Source organism: Camelus ferus, chromosome 9 (assembly GCF_009834535.1).
Source record: "Camelus ferus isolate YT-003-E chromosome 9, BCGSAC_Cfer_1.0, whole genome shotgun sequence".
Lineage (NCBI taxonomy): Eukaryota > Metazoa > Chordata > Mammalia > Artiodactyla > Camelidae > Camelus > Camelus ferus.
In genome coordinates this window covers 44,428,916-44,438,583 of record NC_045704.1, presented here as the reverse complement: position 1 = coordinate 44,438,583, position 9,668 = coordinate 44,428,916, and the positions used below count along the sequence as shown (strand labels likewise).

The 9,668-nt window shown below is 54.1% G+C and overlaps 1 protein-coding gene across 4 annotated transcripts in view; it reads right to left on the bottom strand.

Annotated features, from left to right (window-relative positions):
- Positions 1-1,701: 1,701 nt before the first annotated feature.
- Positions 1,702-9,668, bottom strand: part of DUS2 (dihydrouridine synthase 2) — a 41,385-nt gene continuing 33,418 nt past the window's right edge. For 3 of the 4 annotated variants that reach the window (XM_032486601.1, XM_014555783.2, XM_014555782.2), the window contains 5 exons: positions 7,523-7,644; positions 6,081-6,230; positions 4,835-4,922; positions 3,644-3,717; positions 3,173-3,410 (listed from right to left, as the gene is read on the bottom strand). In XM_032486601.1, the coding sequence (XP_032342492.1) occupies positions 3,173-3,410; positions 3,644-3,717; positions 4,835-4,922; positions 6,081-6,230; positions 7,523-7,644 (672 nt within the window). Of the gene's footprint in view, positions 3,411-3,643; positions 3,718-4,834; positions 4,923-6,080; positions 6,231-7,522; positions 7,645-9,668 lie in introns of all 4 variants that reach the window. The other variant, XM_006180598.2, reaches the window with a different exon arrangement.

Sequence of the window (9,668 nt, the reverse complement as noted above, 5' to 3'; positions counted from 1 at the left end):
GGGGAAGGTTTCTGCTCTGGAGGTAACTGAGAACCCTAACCTGGAGTGATGAAGGCTGGGGCAGGGGTGGGCACCAACCGCAGGAAGAGTGTCACCACCTTTGTAAGAAAGGCAGAAACAGCTGGGAGCAGGCTGTGATGGAGGCCTGCCTTCCCACACACTTCAATACATGAACTCTCTCCACCCCTTTTCCTTAGCTAGGGCCAGGACCTCCCCCATGAGCTGTTCCTCAGGCCATCTCCAAAGCTCTCTCAGCTGCCATCTGACCCACTTCTGGCCTTCTGATAGCCCTGTGAAACCAGGAGGCCCAAGAACCCAGTGCAATAGATAGAAACCCAGACTGGGCCAGGCTGGTGGACAAGGACTGTGTGGATCCCCGTACACCCTCTCCCTCCTGTGTGAATGCCAGCCGGGCCTGAGATTGAGGGAAAACCAACACTTTCATCTACCACAGGCCTGGCCCTGAGCCCCCATTGTTGAAGGCTCTCCTGTGGCCTCTGAGCCACGGGATGATATAGCTTAGCTCAGTCCAACCACCTTGTTCCATGTTAAGGGAAATAGGAGCCTTGGAGGAAAGTCAGAGTTAAGAAAGTTCTTCCTTTCCACGCCACACATGCCCCCCACCCCAACAAGCTCTTGTTTGATTTTTCTTCTGTGCCTGCTCCCCACCCCCATGCCCACGCTGGTCAGAGGGGACACAGGGACTGTGGGCGAAGGAGATAAGACCAGCCAACTACAATCGAAGAAAGTTAGTTGCTGAAGTCAGCACAGGGTGTCAAGAAGACAGGGTCAGCACTTTGTCCTCAAATGCTAGGCTGAGGAGTTTGGACCAGATCCAGAGTGCAATGGAGAGCCATGGAAGAATTCTGAGTCAGAGTGACACCTGGAAGGAACTGAGCATGCAGGACTGCAGGGGTAAAAGATTCCCTACTCATCTGTGCACCAAGTCCAGTCTGCTTGCTGTGGCCTTCGGAAGATTTCTCCAGGCTTATCCCTTCCTCTGTGCTCATATCAAAACCATTTGTCCCCAAAATGTGATGAGCCAAGAGGAGGTCCTCAATCAAGGTGGCTGGAATGGATGGGTAAGTGTGGTGGCCACTAATCCAGAGAGGGGTTTGGGCATCCATGTGGCCTTAGTTTAAGGTGGGCAAGGTAAGAACAGTGGATGGAGCTTTCAGACCTGACTGGGTCCTTCCAATTGGTCCCAGGTCTTAGGCAGGTCACTCTGAGACCAGGGTAGGCGTCACTAAGGTGTGCTAAAGTGAGACCATTTGAGGTCCAACACATTCAATCAGGATTTTGCCAAACATCCTCAGTCAAGGAACACACACTAGCCCCATCCTACCTGCTCCCCTGTGAATGACCCTCTCCCCAGTACTTTTCCTGGGCCCTCAAAGTCCCCACACCCTAGCCTCTATCTTAGCAGCTTATCACTACCCCTGCCTCTCCTTCCCCATTGTCCACAAATGAACCTAACCCCTCCAGAGAAGGGGCTTCCCCAGAGAAATCACATTGGTGGAAGAAGAGGTCTGAGGACAGAGTCCAACCCCACTGGGGAAGTGGATCTTAACATTTGGTACCTGGCCCACAGAGACAGGGTCTTCCGACCAGCTCTGACTAACTCAGGATGCCGGAGGGATCCACTGGGGCCTCTCTGGCTGTCCTGTTTCACTTGGTGTATGAGGAAAGACAACGTGGACATTTTGATTAAAACAGTTTTTTGCAAGAGAAATCAGAAATAAAAGCTTAATGGCTGAGACTGGACCACGTCTCAGTCTCTCTCCTGGATGGGGCCCCTTCTCTGGGAACAGTGGTCTGGGAAATTAGTTAGGACAGCTTTGGTATGGAGTGACCCCATGCGCTGCATAGTGCCCTATTACAGGACTAGCCTGTTTATCCTCCAGACACCCTCAAGCAGGGAGAGAACAGCTGATCCCACTATCAGAGAAGAGCCCTTGGGCCCAGCAAGGACTAGAAGTGACTTGCCTAAGGTCAGACAGTGATGAGTTCCGAGAAGCCACTGGTACTATACCTGCATTCAGAAGAGCAAGTGTGGGTGTACGGAGGGGCAGCTCCGGGACTGAGCTCAGGGGCCTCACCCACCCAACCCTTGACTCAGGTCAACAGGGCCAGGGGTGCTGTGGCACCAGGGCTTGACCCTGAGGAGATAGGAGGAACATGGCCTTGGCCCAGAGGGGAATCCCCCCTCCCCGCAGAGCTTTGAAAAGGGGAGGAGAAGCAGCCTGTTTACAGCTGAGGAAGCAGGGGCGGTGCTGGGCAGGGACCTTTGGTCAGAACGCCCCTCCCAGTAAGCGGGGGAGGCCCCACAAGATGTGGTAGTTTGTTTGCTTCTCACTGCCAGGAGGAAATTAAAGAGAATCTGCCACTTCCTTCCGGCGCAAACGGGATGGTGGGGGCAGAAGGTGGGGGGAAAGGGGCGTGGGCGGGTAATTACAAGAGCCCCAAATTGCTGTCATCAGCAGTCTCCAGTATCCTCTGCTCAGAGCAGGTACCTCATAGGTCTGAGCTCCAGCCAGCTGGACCCAGTACCCACTACTTGCCTGAGCTGGTCCCTTGCTGGTCCCTCAAATTCCATGTCACTTCTCATCAGGAAAGCCATTTGAGGGCCAGTGCCTTGGGTTTACCATCAGTAGAACAGGCTTCTTGGGCTCTCCTGGCTCAACTCAAATCCAGTGAGCATTAAAGGTGATACCCATCTCCCACCTCCATCTAGACTCACAAAGATGGGTAGAAGAAATGCTTTAGGAAGCCCCAGCTCTGCACAGAGGGTGGGAGTAGAATAATTATGCCAGGACATCAGTCCATGTGTGAAGATGCCAAGGCTGAAGCAGCCAGCCGTGGGTAAGGGTGGAGGTGTCTTTATTGCACTGGACCAATGTCAGGTTGGGGAGGTGCTACCTGAAAAGCTTCTGTTTTCAAAGAAAATATTGAGGTTGCTGGGAACTTGGCCATGCTATTCAGACCCACCAAGGGAGATGGGCACTCTGGGCACCCCTTGGCCCATGCTCTAGGCTGATGGCCCATGCCAGAACCTCTTAATTCCTGCCAAGCAGGGGCAGCAAATTGTCCAATGGCATCTGACTGATGCTTTGCACCCACAGCCATCTTAGGGCCAGGCCCAGGGAGGGAGTGACCAGGATAGGGACAGTGGTCACCAGCCTTCCAGTGGGCTCTCTTTACCACTTGCCAAGGCTACAAAGGGCTTCTTGCACAGCTCCCCAGGCCTGGATGGCTCCTGAGCTCTGAGGTCCCCAGGGTCTTGGTCAAGGGCCTCCCGCTTGCGCTTGTGCAAGGAGGGGCTCTCCTCACCCAGCCGACCCTCATGGAGGCCCTGGCTCCGCAGACAGACGATGGCTGCAGCCTGCTCCGCCAGTTTCTTGGACTTGTCCCTGGGCAGACGAGGCATGGAGCAATAAGGCAGGGAGGCAGGCAGACTGGTTACAGGCCTAGAGGCTGAGAGGCCTGACTCTACATACCCTTGGCAAAGATTCTGACAAAACTGAGGAAGGGGTGTCACCCAGGGATGCCACTGCTCAGATATACCATCCCCCCGACCCTCCCAGGCCATGCTGGGGTCAGGCCCCCCACCCCAAGCCTCATGCCCACTGATGGGGAAACTCACCACAAGGTGGACTGGTACTTTTGTTCAGCAACAGTGACAACAGAACAGAAGAGGCGATCCAGGGGACGTTGAACCTGGTGCAGAGAGAGCAAAGGCATAGGGATGGCCACATGAGGGCAGGGGGAATGAGCCCTAGAGGCTCATCTGCCAGGGTCATGACAAAGGCAAATGAAACGAAGTACTTCCCACCTAAGTCACATGAAGGCTACCTGTATCACATGTTCCTCCCCAGCAGAAGTGCCTGGTGCATATTCCAGGGAAGAAAGCCAGATACACAAACAGACAGTGACATCCCAGTGTGTCAGGAGTTCTGTCATGGACCTAAGCAAAGGGCCATTAGAGGCCTTAGCTGCGTGTGACTGTGGAGTTTCCTCCTATTGACATTTGGATGGGCCAAGTTCCCCCAGATGAGTTCACCACATGGCAAAGGGGTGAGAGGGGACAAGGACTGGAGCAAAGAAGGTACACCTGGCAAGACGACCAGGTGATGTGGCGGACAGAGAGCTGAGCAGATGAGACCTGAAGTTGAAAGACACATGGGGGTCTCATGCTCTGTGCTGAGGTAGTAGGGCTTGATCCCAAAGGCTCTCGGGAGCTGATGAGGACTTGAACAAGGGAGACAGAGGTCAGATTTTGTTTTGGAAAAGTCACTCTGGCAAAGGGGAACACAGGCCCAGAAGGTACAAGCTTGGAGGTCAGAAGGCCAATCCAGAAGAGACAGAGCAACCTAAACAGGCATGATCATAAGGACCCAAGGAAGTGAAGCAATACGGCCTCAAAGTTTCCACTGAGGGGCCCAGATATGGGGCACAGAATTGGGTGGTCCAAAAGTATGTCAATCTGACTTAGGTTTGAGCATCCTTCCTAAGCTAATTGGCCTTTCCTAGAGAAGTCTCCCTTGCCTAAGCAATGCCACTGGAAGGGACTGGCCCAAGCAGCCCTTTTGTTTAGTCTCTGGTTTAGTTTTATGAAAGTGGCCTGAACTAGACAACAGACCCACTGTCAAAGGGAAGGAGCTAACAGCAACTGGCCCAGTCACCAGCAACTGTTACTGGCCCACAGAGGGCAGAGCCAGGCTCCAGCCAAGCAGTTTGGAGTTCAGGTACGAGCTGTGGGTGTGCTGGGGGCGATGGCACCAGCTGTGGGAGTGTCATGGGCTGGATGAAAGGCAGGCCACAGCTAGGGACTCACCGTTTCATACACAGGCTGTGCCAACTTCTCCCTCCGGCACCATTCCAGCAGGCACATCTTGGGGGTGATCTGTGGTGAGTATGCTCTCCTGGGGAAAGGAGGGGAAGGAGTCAGGGCCCACCTACTAACACCATTCCATTCCTCAGCAGGGGCTCTACTCAGTTCCTGGTAGGAGCTGCAGGAACTGAGACATCACACTGCTGCCTTAAGTATCCTGTACCTATTCCCCTGAGCTCCCATTTCTGCCCCACCAGTGGCTTGGAGCATGGGTTCTATCTAAAGGGAAGATGGGCTCCAGCTGCTTGGGGAATTGGGATGGGAACTGAACTCTAAGAACTCTGAGCTCCAGCCTGGAAAACAGCCTTCAACAGCCAAGAAGAAAGGTCCAGTTTGCCTCTCAAGACAAGATGAGGAGGGAGTGGGTTGGGGTGGAGAACATAGGTGGCCACACAATGGTCTCAGGATCTAGCTCAGCACCCATCCTGACTCTGTCTGCTGAGTGTCAGGATGATCAGCTGCTTCCCTGGACACAGTGGACTCTGGTGGCAGTCAGTCAGTGACAGGGTGGTAAGTGCCATGTTCCAGCTTCCTACCAGGAGCTCTCCCTGGATATGACTTCCCAACCCAGCTGTATCCACCTCCCTCCTCCCAAGTCCTTGCCAGACAAAACTGACTACCGGTCTGAGCCTGGGGACCAAGAAAGGCTCAGATCCTAGATTGCAGAGGACAAGGATGAGGGCCTCATTCAAAGCTAAGTCACAGTCTGAGGCAATAAGTGGCCTGAGGCTACTTCTGCCTAGAGAGGGCACCACAGGGCTAGAGAGGGGCAGTGAGGGTAGGTTTCTCAGCTAGACCCGTGAGGTTTAGGGTCCTGTTGCTGTTGGGGAGCTCCTTATAGGCATCTAGTTCCTCAGGAAACTGGGGAAAGGAGGGGAAAAAGCACAGATTTTCAGGAATGTAAGAAGTCCCCCCAGCCTGAGTTGTGGAAGGGGATGGGTCAGTAAAAAGGTGTCCAGTCACCCTTGGAACAACATGCACACCCCTGACAGCACTGCCTGGGCTTTCAGGGACTATCTTCTCTACAGTGCATTCTTTGGATTGCCAAAAATTAAGAACAAGTGTCCAAACCAAGGAGACCTGTGGTCCCCAAGCTTAGCATTAACCATGTACAGCAGCCAGCTTGCTGGCCCAATCAGACAGGAGGGCACTGCCCCTGGACCAAGCCAAGGCCAAGCTGGAGACCTACCTGTCAAACTTGACCGCCATCTTAATGACACCAGAGGTGTCTTCAGCTGGCTCCTCTGCCTCCTCTGGGCTCCTGGCCAAGAGTTTGGCCCGTCGAGTGTCCAGCTCTCGTGTGGTCTCTTCGTAGAAGGCACCAAGGCCAAAGGCCTCACTATGAAGGGACAGGCAGAGGAGGGCAAGCCTCTTAGTGGAGCCAGCATCCAGGAAACTATTGAATAGCCCAGGGCCCCACCACTGAGAAATGCCCCACACACACACCAGACCACCACCAGGGCCTAGCCATCAGAAGGTGCTTCCTACCCATCCCTGGGATCAGCTTGAACTGACAGATGGAGAGTGAATGTGGGCTCCTGAAGGTGAGCACTAGATGGGTGGCTGGGCTGGGTGGAAAAGATTCTGAAGGTCACCTGCACCACCTAAGCCAAGCCTCTCTTCTGGGGAAGAACCCACAGGCAGGAGTCTCCAGCCAGTGGTGAGTAAGTTGACCTACACTGACCAAGCACAGGGGTATACATAGCCTCACCCTCATGCGCACCCATGGGAGGAAGACACAGAGGCCTGACCACTGACTGGTTCCCCACTTCCTGTCCTGGCCACAAACAGGCCAAGCCTAAACTGAGGTAACACCCAGAGCTACAGAGAGCTACTCTTGAGAGTCACCCTCTTGAGCTCACAAGATACCTGAGTCAAGCTGGTTAAGCTATGTAGGGTAGGGACAGAATGAACGCCACAGGCCCAAGGTGGGGAGGAAGGTTCTGGCAAGGCTCTTCCCTTCTAGGAAGCATCTTGAGGGCTGGAGGATATTCATGAAGATGGATGCCTGAGGGCGAGCATGGTTCAGAAAGTCTTCTCTGGAGGAGAGAGGACATAGACAGCCAACTTTGGGGGGAGACAGCGTTCAGGCAGGAGACCCAGCACAAGCACAGGTCAACGGGGAGCTGTGAGAACAGGCATGAGGCCAGGTTGTAAGGGGCCCCAGATGTCAACCACTGAGCTGGAACTCTACCAGATCTAGAGGACCAAGGGGTGGCTTCTCAGACTGCAGAATGATGGGCTGTGGGTGCAGGCTCAGGCCGGGGGCTCCATTCTACAAACCCAACTCTCCTAACGTTTGGATCTTGGTGGCCTGGCATGTGACATATCTGTTACTAGGAAAGCCCCTTCTTCCCCAGGAATTCCCAAGCTCAGCCCTCACATTCCTCCATCCTGCTAGTGCTCTAGTTCCCAAAATTCTGCCCCCGAGATCAGTCCAGAGCTAGAAAGTTCTAAAGCTTTGTTAAGTCCAACCTCCTTCTGTGAGGCAAAGCCATTCCACCTCCCCACTCCAGCACATCCACCTCTAGGAGCTGTGCCCCGGGTCCCTTGGTAGAGTCAGCTTAGGGCTTAGGGTCAAGTCTGGATAATGTCTGCAAGGACAGATAAGCAGCCCATTGCCCCTCTCACCAGATTTCCCGGGAAGACTGGGCAGCATGGAGCAACCTTCCCTGGGGCGATTCCAGCTGTTCTCGCAGCATCTGGCACAAGCAGTACTTGGTGTTGGTATAGTGGTTGTCATACTGCACAGCCTGAGAGAAGAACTGTCATGAGCCCCCTTGCTGCCTGGGCAGGCTTTGAGGCCAGGGCTATGCTCTGATAGCAGGGAAAGGGCCCTGAGGGGGCATTAGAGGTGTCCCTGAGGCCGAGGCAGTGTGACCCCATAAAAGAGCTATCTCCATCCTGGCCGTCTACTCTTCCAGTTAGTGGTACAATGCTTGAGGGTCACACCGAGGCCCACGGTCAGGAGCACACCCTGCTGGACAGTCTGACTAAGGTCCAGATGTGTAGGAAGTTCCTCCTACTTCAGCCACCATTGGCTACCACAGAGGACCTGCGGCCAAGCATCTTCCAAGGCGGGGAGGGGGAATAGCCAAATTCTGCTGTGACAGGACCAGCCCCGGGACAGGGGTGTGACTCTTCTATTCCTTATCTTAAATAGCCTGTCTCTAATTTCCCCCTTCATGGGAAAAGCAAAGCACCATCACCAAGCATGTTCGCATGTGTTACCTGTCATTTCACTGAGCTAGACAAGTGTGAGGTGCAGATGTTACCACTACTCAGATTGGGAAATGCAGACTCAGGGCGGCAGGACGACTGCCCAGGGATACCCACTGAAGCCCACCTGGCTGAGGCAGGCAGGAGAGCACTGGGTGAAGGGTGCCCCAGCCCTCCAGAACCCCCGCCCCCCTCACCCCCTACGCTCTTCTAATGCTCCATCTAGGCCTATGTCTTCAGTGTTTTGGAGGTGCCACAGCACACTCAGGAAAAGCAAGGACACCTGAGTAAGCCCCGGCCAGCGGCAAGGCCTTGATTTGGCTTGTTTGGGACAGAAGGCACCTGGCTGGACCAAAAGCAGCCCTGCTTATGCTTGAAAGCCACTCCCTTTCTCTGGCCCAACACACCCTCTTCAGCTGCCAAGGGAGGGCTTGAGCAGGAATAATAACATCACCTTTCACCCAGTGAGCAAGCTCAGCACTACTGAACATGCCTTCTTTGCCACAGACTTGCCAGCCGGCTGATCTAGGCTGAGGCAAACCCCCTGTGCCTCTGGCTGACCCAGATCATTGGAGAACCCAGTGGTCACCAACCTGCCCAACAGGACACCCTAAGCCAAGAGGATGAGGGCTGCAGCATCAAGCAGAGGAGGCTCTGGAACAGAGGCTGCGCAGCTCTGGACATAGGCCTCAGGGCCTCCGACCATCCCCAGCTTGCACAGCCTTGGAGACACCCACATGTCATGGCAGCCACAACTGCCCAGGCATGGTCATGGCTTGAAGGGGGCACAGGCAGTCTGAGGATCTAAGAAGCTTCTGACTCCTCAGGTGGGTGAGAGCTCCAGGACTGAAGAGGAGGGTGGAAGTCTGCTCTGGGTGAGGGCTGAGCTCTCTTCTCAGGCCCAACTCACTGATGAATTTGAGGACCACTCACTGTCTCTGCCTATAGATATGCACAGCTGATCACAGAGTTCCAGGGTTGTGCCAAGGGGATAGAACAGGTGTCAAAAAAAACTACCTTACAGGGAAATGCCTCTGGCACCATCATCAAGCTCCCAGTGAGAAGAGAAAGCTATTGCCTGAAAAGAGGGTTAAAGTTAGGCTACTTCCTAAGATCATAGTTAAAGTATTCTAAGAATTAGCAAGAGAAGAGTTTTAGAAGGGACTGTGACTGATGATCAGGTGACATGTCTTTACGGAGAGAATTTGTCCTCAACAACAGCTACAATGGCTCCTCCTGGCTGTGGCTGCTCCAGTGCCAACCTATTGGCACAAGTGTCTTCAGGGACACAGACGCCACTGTCATTGTGAACGGGTGTGTATGTGTAGGGGGTAGAAGTGTGAGAGAGAAAAAGAAAAATATCATGTGCTTGGGGCCCCAATAGCATCCTGGATCCAGAAGTCCTTGCTATGACCCCCCACATCTTGGAAGCTTTAGAAGAGGGTGGTGGTAGGGGCACGACTCCCCAGCACCCTCTCTGTTCACACTGCAGCCAGGGAGAACCCATGCTACACTACAAGAACTACAAAGAAAAGGAAACAGACACAGGCTGCTGAGG